Raw genomic sequence first — 16,257 nt, forward strand, 5'->3', positions numbered from 1 at the left:
AAAAATAAAGACTTAAACAGCCTACCTTACTAGAGGAAGTTAGAGGCTACGGAGGAGACAGTGTTCATCAGCTGGCCCTGGAATCAGCTGCTAATTCTAGTCAGGGGACATGGCGTGAAGGAGGGTGACTGACATGCGACCCTAGAAGAGGGGCAGTGACCCTGTTAGGGAGGCCAGGGGAGCCCCCTAAGAAAGGGGGGCTTGAGCTGCAGTATGATGGATGGGAGGGGCAGGAGAGAGGCGAGCTTTTCCGGTGGTGGGGCAGCATGTGCAAAGGGCCTGTGGCAGGAGGGACAAGGGGCACCTGCTGTGGTTGGAAAAGACAGAAAGGGAGAGGAGTCGGGTCACAAGAGCTGTCATGGGCGGGTGTATTCCAGAGCCCCCCGCCCCAGGCCGGTACACCAATGGGCAGGTCTGGCTTTGTGTGGAGAAGAGCCCTTTCAGCCCCATCTGGCTGGCTCTCTCCCTGACTGGAATCAGTAGAAGCCACGAGGCAAAAAAACCTCTGTGGGAGTCGGCGGTAGCACAGCGGGTTAAGCGCACGTGGCGCAAAGCACAAGGACCGGCATAAGGATCCCGGTTCGAACCTCGGCTCCCCACCTGCAGGGGAGTCGCTTCACAGGCGGTGAAGCAGGTCTGCAGGTGTCTGTCTTTCTCTCCCCCTCTCTGTCTTCCCCTCCTCTCTCCATTTCTCTCTGTCCTATCCAACAATGACGACGCCAATAACAACAATAACTACAACAACAACAACAAAAAGATAAGGGCAACAAAAGGGAATAAAAAATATCTTAAAAAAAAAAAAACCTCTGCCCCCTACTTCCCTGCTCCCCACCGCCCCCGGGACACAGACTGAATTCGGTTTCTCTGGACACTCTCTCCCCAGCCCCTGCCCACAGCTTTCTGTCTCTGGAGACGATGCTTCTGTCTCCCCTCATCCCGGCAGTTTTCTGAACACCCTTTGGTGTGTCTGGTGCTCTCTCACCGTGAGGTCCTGGCGAAGGAACGGGAGGAAGACAAATGGAAAATGATTACTGAACAAGCGGAACATGCCACCCTGGCTGTCGTGGAGAGGTACAGGGCTGAGAATAACGCACATCAGACGGCCGGGGTGGGGCAGGCAGGAGGCCGCTTCCTCCCTTCTCGGAGCGGAGGGCTGGCCTCTCAGCTCTAAGCGAGGCGGCGATGAACATCAAACACCGGGAAACAGTGGTTTCTGTGACACCATTAGAGAGTGGAACCTTTTTAGTTAAGGGGGAAAGCGCAACATGGAAGTGACTGGCCGAGGGCATTATGCACAGCACCACGTGAAGAACCTCCCAGGTGAAACCCCGAATGTGAATAAAAGCATGGAGGAGCACGCCGACTGAAGCCACACACCACTACCGGACAAACCCACACGCAGGGTGCGAAGCTCTGGAGGAGACAGAAGCCCTGGATGGAGAGCCAGGGCGGGGTGCACTGAGGAACTTGCCCAGCGGGACACAGGACCACAGGAGAAGTAGACACCACTCCCGCCCTCAAACCGGGGGCTTGTGATGACTACTTAGAACTCAGGCCTTTACTATTCATGAAGTGCCTCCCAGTGAGTGTTTAGAAGAAAAACTGCCCACCTCCACTGCTGGCTGCCTCTTGATAAGAGAGGGGCAGGGGCTGGGCGGTGGCGCTCTCAGTTAAGCTCACATATCACCGTGTGTAAGGATCTGGGTTCGAGCCCGTGCTCCCCACTGGCAGGGGGAATGCTTCATGAGGGGTGAAGCAGGTCTGCAGGTCTCTCTCCTTCCCTATTCCCTCCCCCCCTCTCAAATTTTCTCTACCCTGTCAAAAAAGGGGAAAGAAATAGCCACCAGGAGCCAAGGATTCATAGTGCTGGTACCAAGCCCCAGTGATAACCCTGGAGGCAATAAAAACAATAAATAAATAAATATTTTTTAAAAAGAAAGAAAAGAAACAGGTGGAAGGACTCTTAGTACTTTTCCAGTAATTTAATTTCTCTTTCTTTCTTTTTTTGAAAATTTTTTTAGTATTTATTTTTCCTTTTTGTTGCCCTTGTTTTATTGTTTTAGTTATTATTATTGTTGTTGTTGATGTCGTCGGTGTTGGATAGGACAGAGAGAAATGGAGAGAGGAGGGGAAGACAGAGAAGGTGAGAGAAAGACAAGACACCTGCAGACCTGCTTCACCGCCTGTGAAGCGACTCCCCTGCAGGTGGGGAGCCAGGGGTTCGAACCGGGGTCCTTACACCGGTCCTTGAGCTTTGTTCCATCTGCGCTTAACCCGCTGCGCTCCTGCTCTCCTGCCCCAATTTCTCTTTCTACCTTCATATGTCTTTCTTTTTCTCAGTGCTGCTCTGGGGGATGATCCCAGGCTCTTGTGCACACGGGATGCTGCCGTAAACAGTTTCTCTTGGCCACGTTTTCATTCTTTCTCTCAGAGTGTTGTGTGCCTGTGTGGGTGTGGGGGCATAGCACTGCCATCCTTGGGCTCCCCCCATGCGATGCCATCCCTGGTACTTCCATGTGGTGCCAGGGCCCCACTGGCTGAGCCAGCTGTGGGCCCCCAGTGTTTGGATTCCTATTAAGAACAGGTCTGCAGATTGTGCCATGCCGCAAACTGTGCCATGCAGGATGACGGGCGTTCCTGAGACTCCAGACACCCTGCCGCCCTTCATCTGGGTGCAGAGTTCAGAGTCGCACAGCCTGGCACGAACCAGCATGTGCCAGCTCCCCGCAGGCCCTCCGAGCTCCTCCGACAGACACTGTAACATTTCCCAGGCCTCAGGCAGACTCACCTGCTGCTCCATGTTCCGGTCGATGAAAGTCACCAGGTCTATGGAAAAGTACCCGACCACTTGCCTCTTCCTGCAAGCACTTCCGATCTGGAGACACAGAGAGCTGAGAACTTGGGGATCCACCGAGGTCTGAGGCATGGTGGTGCCCGAGGAGATGAGGGGGCCCTCGGCATGAAACTGGTCGCCCGCGGACAGCACCCTGATGTCGCCGTTGGGCTCCACCAGCATGTCCACCTTCAGGTTGGTGACACTTTCTGCGGGCGGGTAGGCTTCGATCACACCGCCTGGGGGAAACACGCTGTAGGTCAGAGGGGCGGTCACGGGGACAGAGCCCAGCTACAGCAGGAGGAAAGAGGCCGACGCCGCACCTGCTCTCTGTCGGGAGCCCCCACTCCCTTCCCTGAACATCCTGCTCCCCTCGCCAGGGACTTTTGGAGGCCGACCTCACCGGGCCGGCATGACCCAGAGACACGGTGTCTGCAGCACTGCGGCCCAGCGGACAGCAGGTGGATTCTACCCACAGTCAGGAAGACACCACACAGACCGTCAAACCTATGTCCCTCTGCCCCTGCGGGCCCGAGACTAGAGGCTGGTTCCTCAGGGCTGTTAGCCTGACCGCCAGTGCTCTCTCGAGGCAGCTGCACTGCTTTTGCAAGTCCTGGCAAGTCTCGTGCTTTCATCAGAGGGCGCTGGCCGTCACGCTGGCCGAAGGACTGCTCCCTGAGGTCAGCTGTAAGATGTGGAAACATACAGAGCCGGGGCCGGGGGGTAGATCAGTGGCACGGTGGCGGCCTTGCATGTGTGAGGGTCTAGGTGTGGTTTCTGCATTGCTTCTGCCAGAGTCAAGCAGGGCTCTGCCCTTCGTCCCTCCCTCCCTCTCTCACAAGAGAACATAAAATACTTAAAAATCAAAAGCCATAAGCTACCCCTGTGCTTGAAGCCTACGTGCACCTCCTCTCTGCTGATGCGCAGAGCTTCGCGACTGGTCATGCGTTACCTTTTGCTCCTAATCAAGAAAGTCACAGGGGCCAAGACACATCACAGCAACGGGGTGGCCACAGCTGGCTGTGTGGGTCAGCTCTGGAGTCCACACGAGCTACTCGGCTCTGTTTGTGGCTTTGAAGCCAAACGTACAGACCTTCCTGTATGTGACCCTTACAGAGACACGATTCAATGTTATTTATAAAGAATTTGACGTTAGAATCTTATAGCAGGCATAGGCAAGCGCTCCCCAGACAGGGCTGCCTCTGGAACCTGACAGCTCTGACATCACTTGGCCTCTGCATTCAGCAAACATGCTGGGGTGGCTCTGTCTCAGCCTCTGAAGGAGAATGATCCTGAGGTCTGAGCGGCTATCTGCTGCCTATATCAAAGGCCCATCCCTGCCGAGTCCTTCAGGGCGGTGGGAGCTGGCCCTCGGGAGAGCTGAGTTTCAGGAGGAAAGCGGCCAGGTGACCTCTGGTTTCTTCGGGACGTGCTTCTCCTTGGATGAGAAATGAGGCCTGCTAGTCAGTGCCCCTCCATACCAGCTGCCGGGGAGTCAGGAAGGAAAATGCAGCTAAAGGCACCAAGTCCACACAGACGAGGCCCACTGAGGGGCCACTCAGTTAATGCTGTGCCTGCCGGGCCTTCACTTTGCAAAGCGCCAGCACATTATTCTGTCACTCAAAGCTTCCTTCCTTTTTACTCTCACGCGCCTTTTCTGTATTGTCTTCCCAGCAACATGACTAGTCTCGTCGCTGTTATTTTTTTACATGTGTCAGCAGGAGTGCCACAGCCTGGCATGCCCGAGGCACAGAGGGCCCTGCTCCAGCCCTACTTACTCAAGAGGCCAAGGGCCCGGTTTCTGTTCATTCAGGCCAAGGTTGCCGTTATTTGCTTTACTTCTTCTTTTATGAGCTCAGAGCCTCACACATGTGCAACCGTGTGGAGCAGTCTTCCCGGTCCAATTTTCTATCCTTTACTTTCTTGAAAGAGGAGAGAGAGAGTGTGTGGGGGGGAGAGATGCCACAGCACCACTCTGCCATCTGTGGAGCTCTCCACTGCTCTCCTTAGCGCTACAGGGGCGCCGGGGATGGAGCCCAGACCCTTAAGCAGGCATGGCTGGTGCTCTGCTGGTGAGCTGTCTCCCAGCCCCCTGAGGCAAAGATGAGAGAGAGAGAACACAGAAAGTCTGCTTGGAGAATGCTAACTAGCGCTGAGAGAGGCTTGGCGTTCCTGTGGCCCCGGGCTGACCCCAGACTCCAGTCCAAGGGAGTGCGGACACGTCCTTCGTGGGACTTTCTAGTCTTATTTACCTTGAATGAGGAATGTTTGGAGGAATTTCTCCCACGTTGGGAACCGTTTCTCATTGACTGGCTGTGCGTGCTGCGCTAAAACGCCTGCCAGCTCCTCGGAGATCCTCACCAGCGCCGGCTCCTGCAGAAACAAATTAAATAGAACCACAAGCAATTTTACTACAGAAATGAAACTGCTCGTGGAGTGATTAAAAACCGGGCCTCCGACAGGCAAAAAAAATGTGCTTACTGTTTACCCAGAGTCAGAAAGCCATTTTGAGATTTTTTTTCCTTGATTTTTACAGCCATGCCAGCTTTTCATCTTTTGGAGGGACTGGGTCCCCCCAATATAGCTGTTCTCTGTGCCTGTGGCCCCTGGGAGACAGTCATCTGTGCAGACGCCACGACACCCCAGTTTTAGTATCACTGCAACTGAGCAGCCATGCCTGTCCACCCTGGGCGTCAGCACCTCATGCCAGCGTTCCTTGGGGCGTGACCGTCATTCCCGTTCTGCCAGGGCTGGCCCTGGGAAACCATGGAGGTGGCACTTCCACCTCTCCAAGCAGTGCCACACCCCTAGCTGTTTAGTGGGGTCTCTACGTCCTGCCAACCCTACAGCCTCAAGCTGTACAGGCCCCCACCTGTGCAGGAGCGCCGGGCAGCCCAGGTGGCCTAAGCTTGCTCCAGGTCATGGCCTCATCTGACTGGTCGTGAGCTGGTCCTTGTCGTCCCCAAGCCACCCAGACTCAGACTGTCTGCAGGGAACTGGCCGGAGACTGAGGAGCAGCAGGCCCGACTCCTCCCCATAATGCACCTTGGCTGGCGGGGCTGTTGGTTTTTCGTGGAAAGCCTTTATCTAAACTTTTTTCCCCCAGCGCAAGTCTTGCTTTTCCATCTGATTCCTTCCAGCAGGGGAGGGCACCAGACGCAGCATCAACGAGTGGATATTGATGCAGAAGAGCTCAGGCCTGCTTGGGCTGTGGGGAGCTTCTGAATCCGTGAGGAGGGGGCATCCACAGACCCGAGCGGTCAGGAAGGAATCAGCCTGCTCCGCGGTCACTCACACCTAGTGCTCTGTGAGAATGTCACAGGTCCTCCGCAGGGTCAGAGCCACAGAGACACAGTGGGGTGGTCACGGGCCCTGGGGTGGGGTGGGAGCGTGTACTAAGTGTGTGTCCCCGCTGAGCCTTCCAACTTTGCACAGTGAGAGTTTCTGGAAATGGGCCGTAATTTAACACCATGGCACGTGCACTTAGGAACAGCTGTGAGGTAACTTCTCCGATCTGCATTTTACAACAGTGCTGGAAAATGTCAGAGATGTCAGGCCTCCTAAGTGACCATGCCAGACAGAGTATTTATGTGTTGGGGGGGGGGGAGTGCACTGTGGAGAGAGAGAGAGGAAGCAGTCTTCTTCTTCTAGCGTTTGCCCTTCTTCCATAGCCAGTCAACAGCGTCAGGTTGAGCCTGATGTAAAGTTTCGAGACCTCCCTAAATCTGGAGAGGTGGCAGTCGTTGACTATGTGGGTCATAGTCTGTCTGGAGCCGCAGGGGCAGTTCGGGTCGTCTCTGGCTCCCCAGCGATGGAACATAGCGGCGCACCCGCCATGGCCTGTTCGATAGCGATGGAGGAGGGCCCGATCATAACGTGCTAGGTCAAAGCCGGGTTGACGCTCGCAGGGGTCTGCGATGAGGTGTTTGTTCTTTACCTCAGCTGACTGCCAACTCTGTTTCCAAGAGACTGGAACAGAGAAGTTCAGTGTAGGTGTAGGGGACGTCAAGTGTTGGACAGGGTGGGCGAAGATATCCGCGTATATTGGCAGGTCCGGTCGAGCGTAGACGTGGGAAATGAACTTAGATGATGCCGCATCCCGACGAATATCTGGCGGGGCGATGTTGCTAAGAACTGGCAGCCATGGAACCGGGGTGGAACGGATGGTTCCAGAAATGATCCTCATGGAGGAATATAATTTGGAATCGACCAAGTGGACATGGGGGCTACGGAACCATCCTGGGGCGCAGTATTCCGCAGTGGAATAGCATAGAGGAAGCAGTGATTGCTGTTTTCATATGAGAGAAAAGACCGGAACACCGCTCAGCTCTGACATGTGCTGTGCAAGTGGCAAACCCGGGCCCTCATGCACCCAAGGCCTGTGCCCTACCACTGAGGCACCTCCCTGGCCCCCACCTGAACCCTGAAGCTCAGGCCCTACAAACTTGAGGATTCAGCCCAGACTCCTCACAGATGTGATGTGTGCAGAAGGCCCTTTGACCTGATCTCTTCTCTCCCCCTCCCTCTCCTCCCCATTTATATCTCACACACACACACCCCTGCTGGGTCTCATGCTACATGACTGTATTGCTCCCTGTCTTTATAATTCAGAGAGCAGGACAGAGAGGGTCACCACAGGCTGGCGTTTCCTCTGGTGCCACAGCACTTTCCATGTGGTACTGGGCTGAAACCTGCCGTGCACAGGACAAGGCGGTGCCCGGCCAGGTGGCATATCTTCTGACCTAGGCCTCTCACCTCTACAGCAGCCTTGCTTCTCTCCCCCAGCCCCAGCCTTGCCGTGTCACCTGCCTCCCACCTGCCCTCTGTCCTCCTTTCCTCCTCCAGTGACGAGAGTGCTCTCCTCCAGGGGCGGGGCAGAACCTGGTGCTGCACTTTCAGAAGGTGGGGGCACGGCATCCCGCGGAAGAGCTTCGCTTTACCCCCCCCAATAGTCCTCAACACAGAGTTTCTGCTGATGACTAGAAGCTGCTTGAGAACCGGTGGGTGAGGCCAGAGCTCAGATGAGGGGCCGACGGTGACAGACCGAGCACATTCTCCACCTTAGATGCAGTGAGGGCTCAAGGGACACGCAAGGCCTGTCCATGTCACACAGGTATTCTCAACACGAGGGGAGTCTCTCTCTCTCTCTCTCCTGTCTCTCTCTCCTCTCTCTCCTTCTGTCTCTCTCTCATTCAGCACTAAGGAATAAACCCAGGGTCTTGCAGATGTCTTATGCCACAGTAGAGAGGCTGCGGTGACCCAATATTTTAACTGTTTGAGAGAGAAGGAGAGAAAGAGACTGACCCTACCAGCCCTGCCCACCCTCCATGGGCTCCCTGGGTGCTGTGCAGGGTGCTGAGAGAGGAGAGACCCCACAGCCCTGCCCACCCTCCATGGGCTCCCTGGGTGCTGTGCAGGGTGCTGAGAGAGGAGAGACCCCACAGCCCTGCCCACCCTCCATGGGTTCCCTGGGTGCTGTGCCTGGTGCTGAGAGAGGAGAGACCCCACAGCCCTGCCCACCCTCCATGGGCTCCCTGGGTGCTGTGCCTGGTGCTGAGAGAGGAGAGACCCCACAGCCCTGCCCACCCTCCATGGGCTCCCTGGGTGCTGTGCCTGGTGCTGAGAGAGGAGAGACCCCACAGCCCTGCCCACCCTATATGGGCTCCCTGGGTGCTGTGCCTGGTGCTGAGAGAGGAGAGACCCCACAGCCCTGCCCACCCTCCATGGGCTCCCTGGGTGCTGTGCCTGGTGCTGAGAGAGGAGAGACCCCACAGCCCTGCCCACCCTCCATGGGCTCCCTGGGTGCTGTGCCTGGTGCTGAGAGAGGAGAGACCCCACAGCCCTGCCCACCCTCCATGGGCTCCCTGGGTGCTGTGCCTGGTGCTGAGAGAGGAGAGACCCCACAGCCCTGCCCACCCTCCATGGGCTCCCTGGGTGCTGTGCAGGGTGCTGAAAGAGGAGAGACCCACCAGCCCTGCCCACCCTCCATGGGATCCCTGGGTGCTGTCCATGGTGATGAGAGAGGAGAGACCCCACAGCCCTGCCCACCCTCCATGGGCTCCCTGGGTGCTGTGCCTGGTGCTGAGAGAGGAGAGACCCCACAGCCCTGCCCACCCTCCATGGGCTCCCTGGGTGCTGTGCAGGGTGCTGAGAGAGGAGAGACCCCACAGCCCTGCCCACCCTCCATGGGCTCCCTGGGTGCTGTGCCTGGTGCTGAGAGAGGAGAGACCCCACAGCCCTGCCCACCCTCCATGGGCTCCCTGGGTGCTGTGCCTGGTGCTGAGAGAGGAGAGACCCCACAGCTCTGCCCACCCTCCATGGGGCTCCCTGGGTGCTGTGCCTGGTGCTGAGAGAGGAGAGACCCCACAGCCCTGCCCACCCTCCATGGGCTCCCTGGGTGCTGTGCCTGGTGCTGAGAGAGGAGAGACCCCACAGCCCTGCCCACCCTCCATGGGCTCCCTGGGTGCTGTGCAGGGTGCTGAGAGAGGAGAGACCCCACAGCCCTGCCCACCCTCCATGGGCTCCCTGGGTGCTGTGCCTGGTGCTGAGAGAGGAGAGACCCCACCAGCCCTGCCCAACCTCCATGGGCTCCCTGGTTGCTGTGCAGGGTGCTGAGAGAGGAGAGACCCCACAGCCCTGCCCACCCTCCATGGGCTCCCTGGGTGCTGTGCAGGGTGCTGAGAGAGGAGACACCCCACAGCCCTGCCCACCCTCCATGGGGCTCCCTGGGTGCTGTGCCTGGTGCTGAGAGAGGAGAGACTCCACAGCCCTGCCCACCCTCCATGGGCTCCCTGGGTGCTGTGCCTGGAGCTGAGAGAGGAGAGACCCCACCAGCCCTGCCCACCCTCCATGGGCTCCCTGGGTGCTGTGCAGGGTGCTGAGAGAGGAGAGACCCCACAGCCCTGTCCACCCTCCATGGGCTCCCTGGGTGCTGTGCAGGGTGCTGAAAGAGGAGAGACCCCACAGCCCTGCCCACCCTCCATGGGGCTCCCTGGGTGCTGTGCAGGGTGCTGAGAGAGGAGAGACTCCACAGCCCTGCCCACCCTCCATGGGATCCCTGGGTGCTGTGCCTGGTGCTGAGAGAGGAGACACCCCACAGCCCTGCCCACCCTCCATGGGCTCCCTGGGTGCTGTGTAGGGTGCTGAGAGAGGAGAGACCCCACAGCCCTGCCCACCCTCCATGGGCTCCCTGGGTGCTGTGCCTGGTGCTGAGAGAGGAGAGACACCACAGCCCAGCCCACCCTCCATGGGCTCCCTGGGTGCTGTGCCTGGTGCTGAGAGAGGAGAGACCCCACAGCCCTGTCCACCCTCCATGGGCTCCCTGGGTGCTGTGCAGGGTGCTGAAAGAGGAGAGACCCCACAGCCCTGCCCACCCTCCATGGGGCTCCCTGGGTGCTGTGCAGGGTGCTGAGAGAGGAGAGACTCCACAGCCCTGCCCACCCTCCATGGGATCCCTGGGTGCTGTGCCTGGTGCTGAGAGAGGAGACACCCCACAGCCCTGCCCACCCTCCATGGGCTCCCTGGGTGCTGTGCAGGGTGCTGAGAGAGGAGAGACCCCACAGCCCTGCCCACCCTCCATGGGCTCCCTGGGTGCTGTGCCTGGTGCTGAGAGAGGAGAGACCCCACAGCCCTGCCCACCCTCCATGGGCTCCCTGGGTGCTGTGCCTGGTGCTGAGAGAGGAGAGACCCCACAGCCCTGCCCACCCTCCATGGGCTCCCTGGGTGCTGTGCAGGGTGCTGAAAGAGGAGAGACCCCACAGCCCTGCCCACTCTCCATGGGATCCCTGGGTGCTGTCCATGGTGCTGAGAGAGGAGAGACCCCACAGCCCTGCCCACCCTCCATGGGCTCCCTGGGTGCTGTGCCTGGTGCTGAGAGAGGAGAGACCCCACAGCCCTGCCCACCCTCCATGGGCTCCCTGGGTGCTGTGCAGGGTGCTGAGAGAGGAGAGACCCCACAGCCCTGCCCACCCTCCATGGGGCTCCCTGGGTGCTGTGCAGAGTGCTGAGAGAGAAGAGACCCCACAGCCCTGCCCACACTCCATGGGCTCCCTGGGTGCTGTGCCTGGTGCTGAGAGAGGAGAGACCCCACAGCCCTGCCCACCCTCCATGGGCTCCCTGGGTGCTGTGCCTGGTGCTGAGAGAGGAGAGACCCCACAGTCCTGCCCACCCTCCATGGGCTCCCTGGGTGCTGTGCCTGGTGCTGAGAGAGGAGAGACCCCACCAGCCCTGCCCAACCTCCATGGGCTCCCTGGGTGCTGTGCAGGGTGCTGAGAGAGGAGAGACCCCACAGCCCTGCCCACCCTCCATGGGCTCCCTGGGTGCTGTGCAGGGTGCTGAGAGAGGAGAGACCCCACAGCCCTGCCCACCCTCCATGGTCTCCCTGGGTGCTGTGCCTGGTGCTGAGAGAGGAGAGACCCCACAGCCCTGCCCACCCTCCATGGGCTCCCTGGGTGCTGTGCAGGGTGCTGAGAGAGGAGAGACCCCACAGCCCTGCCCACCCTCCATGGGCTCCCTGGGTGCTGTGCCTGGTGCTGAGAGAGGAGAGACCCCACAGCCCTGCCCACCCTCCATGGGCTCCCTGGGTGCTGTGCAGGGTGCTGAGAGAGGAGAGACCCCACAGCCCTGCCCACCCTCCATGGGCTCCCTGGGTGCTGTGCCTGGTGCTGAGAGAGGAGAGACCCCACAGCCCTGCCCACACTCCATGGGCTCCCTGGGTGCTGTGCAGGGTGCTGAGAGAGGAGAGACCCCACAGCCCTGCCCACCCTCCATGGGGCTCCCTGGGTGCTGTGCAGGGTGCTGAGAGAGGAGAGACCCCACAGCCCTGCCCACCCTCCATGGGCTCCCTGGGTGCTGTGCCTGGTGCTGAGAGAGGAGAGACCCCACAGCTCTGCCCACCCTCCATGGGGCTCCTTGGGTGCTGTGCCTGGTGCTGAGAGAGGAGAGACCCCACAGCTCTGCCCACCCTCCATGGGGCTCCCTGGGTGCTGTGCCTGGTGCTGAGAGAGGAGAGACCCCACAGCCCTGCCCACCCTCCATGGGCTCCCTGGGTGCTGTGCCTGGTGCTGAGAGAGGAGAGACCCCACAGCCCTGCCCACCCTCCATGGGCTCCCTGGGTGCTGTGCAGGGTGCTGAGAGAGGAGAGACCCCACAGCCCTGCCCACCCTCCATGGGCTCCCTGGGTGCTGTGCAGGGTGCTGAGAGAGGAGAGACCCCACAGCCCTGCCCACCCTCCATGGGGCTCCCTGGGTGCTGTGCAGGGTGCTGAGAGAGGAGAGACCCCACAGCCCTGCCCACACTCCATGGGCTCCCTGGGTGCTGTGCCTGGTGCTGAGAGAGGAGAGACCCCACAGCTCTGCCCACCCTCCATGGCGCTCCCTGGGTGCTGTGCCTGGTGCTGAGAGAGGAGAGACCCCACAGCCCTGCCCATCCTCTGTTGTTTTCGACAAATGAAACAGAAGGGGTCTCATGCATACCAACAATTCCCCCTTTCTTTTTAACTAATGGCCATTGTGGGGTGAACAGAAACCTCTATCGTACAGGCGTTTTCAAAAGAACTGGCATAAGACATGGAAAACAAAATAGGCGAGCAGCAATAACCAGCGTGATGCCAAGTGGAGCTTTTCTTGCCTCAAAGGGCAAGGCCTAGCAGGCGAAAGGGCATTTCTTGCCTCTGGGAGTGCTTCATGCCTCTGGGGGCATCTCTTGTCTCAAAGGGCGTTTCCTGCCTCTGTGGGCATCTCTTGCCTCTTGGGGCGCTTCATGCCTCTGTGGGCATAACCTAATAAGGAGGGGGAGTTTTCTACCTCTGGGGAAGAGCCTGCAGGCGAGGGGACACGGTCTATAAAGTCTCAAGGCAATTGGCTGAAGTTAGTCTTTGAGAAACACAGCAGCGTGTACCAGTAAGTCCGATGGAGGTGTCAGTCCAAAGTAGCTGACCACAGAAGAAAATGCCAGAGGATGAAACGCTGCACGTCTGTCTCGATGGGGAATGTCGGCCACCAGAATTCTGCTTTTCTGTAGAGAGTGAGCTTTGGAGTCTGTGAATCTGTTTTTTCAGGTTGTGCCAGGTCTCATCATTGGTTTCCGGGGGCGATGTCAGAGAACAGGATCCAAATGGATTTCCAGGAATTCCATTTGAGTAGATGCTTTTTCATGTGAAGACTTTGACAGCTGAAATTCACTTACTTGTCAAACAAAACTTGTAGCAGATTAGAAGTTTACTATAATTGATAACTCCATTATAATTGGAAGTCCTTTCTAGTATGATTTTAAGGTTGTTTAAACAGTTTAAACTCAATAAAATGTGGAAAGGTAAACAGAAGAACCACGGTTAAAAGCCTCAGGCATGAGAATAATTAACATAATCATTGCACTATCTGCCCCACCCATAACTCATACAGTTTTCAGGATTAAACGTTTCAGATTCATGTCAAGACGTAAAAGAGAAATCACAGGAGGGAAAAAACAACTTTTTGGATTGTTTCTGGATGTCTCTAGAAATCATGGCTGCGTCCAGCATTTTTTTTTAAGTCAATGTCAAACAAAAATTCAGTCAACTTGAACCAGATTATCAAGATCTCACCATGTAGGATTAAGAGTCCCCGGAGGGCGTCCTAGTCCAAAAAGCTCCTCGAAATTCCATTTAGGGTGCTTCAGACTGTTCCTGCTGGATTGCTTCAGGCACCCATTTTTAAAAGTGTCTTCCCATCGAAGAAAGAATCCAATCAGGAGAGTAGAACTAACCACGTGTCTCCATACTTGGGAACTGCCAGGGTACTCGAGAATGTTCTTCAAATTAGAGTAGTCCTTCTCCATGGGAAACATTCGAGAAGAAGTCCAGAAAGTTCCAGGGGAAATCCCCATGCATATCCCAAGGTCTACGATCACGGTCATAAAGAACCAAACTGTGGCCCGGAGCAAAATGTAGTCCTTTTCCTCAGGAAACATGGGAGAGGGAATCCAGAAAGTCCAAGGAGAAATCTCCGTGCATCTCCCAAGCTCTATGATCCCGGTCATAAGAAACCAAAGTTCCCGGTCAGGGAACCGAAGTGTGGCCCAGAGTAAAATGTTCCAGAGACAGACTAACTGTCTCATGATGAAACAGTAGAGGCTTTGGCAAACCTCCTCATAAGTAGAAAGGCAACCCATGGTGGATGGGTAGCCAAGTTTACTTATCTGGACGATGGGTGGGTAGGGTCCCACGTTGATGCCAGTCCATGTTTCAGGGCTTATTTCAGTCCCTGTTCGGGCGCCATATGTTGTTTTCGACAGGTTATGTTGTTTTCAATGGGCTGGCTTCACGGGCGGGTAACAGACGACCAGGGACTCATGGTTGAGCTGTAGGCAGTATCTCTTTATTCATGCAGGACGCAGCACAATCTAAGACGAGCTAAGTTAAACTCAAAGTACAGTACAGTAAAACTCACAATGCTGTCTTTATATATACTTGCCAAGTAAGGTGGAAACAGGATGTGACATAGAGAGGGTGGAGAGAAAAGTGACTGGTGAAAATCAGAGTGTGACAAAGAGGGGGCAGAGCAGGCGAGAATCCTATCACTGAACCACAAATGCCCTGGAGGGAGGGTGGAACTTGTTAACAGTGGTTATGTAAATAGAATGAAGTGGTTATGTAAATAGAATAGTGTTAAGCAGGGGGGATTTAAACCAAATGAAACAGAAGGGGTCTCATGCATACCAACAACCCTCCATGGGCTCCCTGGGTTCTGTGCAGGGTTCTGAGAGAGGAGAGACCCCACAGCCCTGCCCACCCTCCATGGGCTCCCTGGGTGCTGTGCAGGGTGCTGAGAGAGGAGACACCCCACAGCCCTGCCCACCCTCCATGGGCTCCCTGGGTGCTGTGCAGGGTGCTGAGAGAGGAGAGACCCCACAGCCCTGCCCACCCTCCATGGGCTCCCTGGGTGCTGTGCCTGGTGCTGAGAGAGGAGAGACCCCACAGCCCTGCCCACCCTCCATGGGCTCCCTGGGTGCTGTGCCTGGTGCTGAGAGAGGAGAGACCCCACAGCCCTGCCCACCCTCCATGGGCTCCCTGGGTGCTGTGCAGGGTGCTGAGAGAGGAGAGACCCCACAGCCCTGCCCACCCTCCATGGGCTCCCTGGGTGCTGTGCAGGGTTCTGAGAGAGGAGAGACCCCACAGCCCTGCCCACCCTCCATGGGCTCCCTGGGTGCTGTGCAGGGTGCTGAGAGAGGAGACACCCTGGGGCTCTCTGTGGGGAATGAACATGGGCACACAGACCCACCTCCGTGTGAGCCTTGAGCACCATAAGCAGCCTCCCGTCAGTGTCTCATCTGTCCCGGCAGAGCCGCTGAGAGATGGGCCTGAGTGGACTACTCCCCCTTCACATGGGGGAGGGCACCAGAGTGGGGGGCTCAGGAGATGCCACGTGCTGCCCTCTCAGATTCTGATAGTGGGAGACTGCCAGCACATGACGGCATCCCTCCCTTTCTTCTCCCTGCTAAAAATGTGTCTGTACAGTCTGACAGGCGTGATGCACACGTGTCACAGTACACAGCACACACCTGCCACCATGTGTCTGCAGTCTGACAGGCATGATGCACAAGTGTCACAGTACACAGCACACACCTGCCACCATGTGTCTGCAGTCTGACAGGCATGATGCACAAGTGTCACAGTACACAGCACACACCTGCCACCACATGTGCATATATAGTCTGACAGGCATGATGCACACATGTCACAGTACACAGCACACACCTGATACCACGTGTCTGTACAGTCTGACAGGCATGATGCACACGTGTCACAGTACACAGCATACATACACCTGCCACCACGTGTCTGTACAGTCTGACAGGCGTGATGCACATGTGTCACAGTACACAGCACACACCTGCCACCATGTGTCCGTACAGTCTGACAGGTGTGATGCACGCGTGTCACAGTACACAGCACACACCTGCCACCACGTGTCTGTACAGTCTGACAGGCGTGATGCACACGTCACAGCACACACCTGCCACCACATGTGCATATACAGTCTGACAGGCGTGCTGCACGCCTGTCACAGTACAGCACACACCTGCCCGGACTCCCCTATGCTGACAGCAGCATATGATCGCTTTGCATCACCGTGTCCCGCGGTGCACATTTTGTATGCCTGTGATCCCTGCTGCAGGCCGGCTCCCTAGCCACGTCCTACCTCACAGACTTGGGAAATGAGTGGGGTTTCCTTCATGTCACAGCAATGGAATGGAGAGTCTGCAATAGAGGCCTGTCATCTGCTAGGACCACACAGGGGCCGAAGGACTCTGGAGAGGCAGAGAGGAAGCTGGAGAAGCTAATGCTGGAAAAACACACATTACTTTTTGGAAAAAACATGGACTCCAGGTTTCTGCTCCATCCTGACGCACAGACTCTGGCACCTCAGCGGCTGCCTCTGTGGAGC

General features: G+C 57.2%; 1 protein-coding gene across 5 annotated transcripts in view; it reads right to left on the reverse strand.

Annotated features, from left to right (window-relative positions):
• The window catches only part of IQCH (IQ motif containing H), a 198,147-nt gene that overhangs the window by 49,342 nt on the left and 132,548 nt on the right, over positions 1–16,257 (reverse strand). For all 5 annotated transcript variants that reach the window (XM_060175631.1, XM_060175627.1, XM_060175630.1 and 2 more), the window contains 2 exons: positions 5,086–5,206; positions 2,789–3,072 (listed from right to left, as the gene is read on the reverse strand). In XM_060175631.1, the coding sequence (XP_060031614.1) occupies positions 2,789–3,072; positions 5,086–5,206 (405 nt within the window). The remainder of the gene's footprint in view (positions 1–2,788; positions 3,073–5,085; positions 5,207–16,257) is intronic.

This window comes from Erinaceus europaeus, chromosome 16, assembly GCF_950295315.1.
Source record: "Erinaceus europaeus chromosome 16, mEriEur2.1, whole genome shotgun sequence".
Lineage (NCBI taxonomy): Eukaryota > Metazoa > Chordata > Mammalia > Eulipotyphla > Erinaceidae > Erinaceus > Erinaceus europaeus.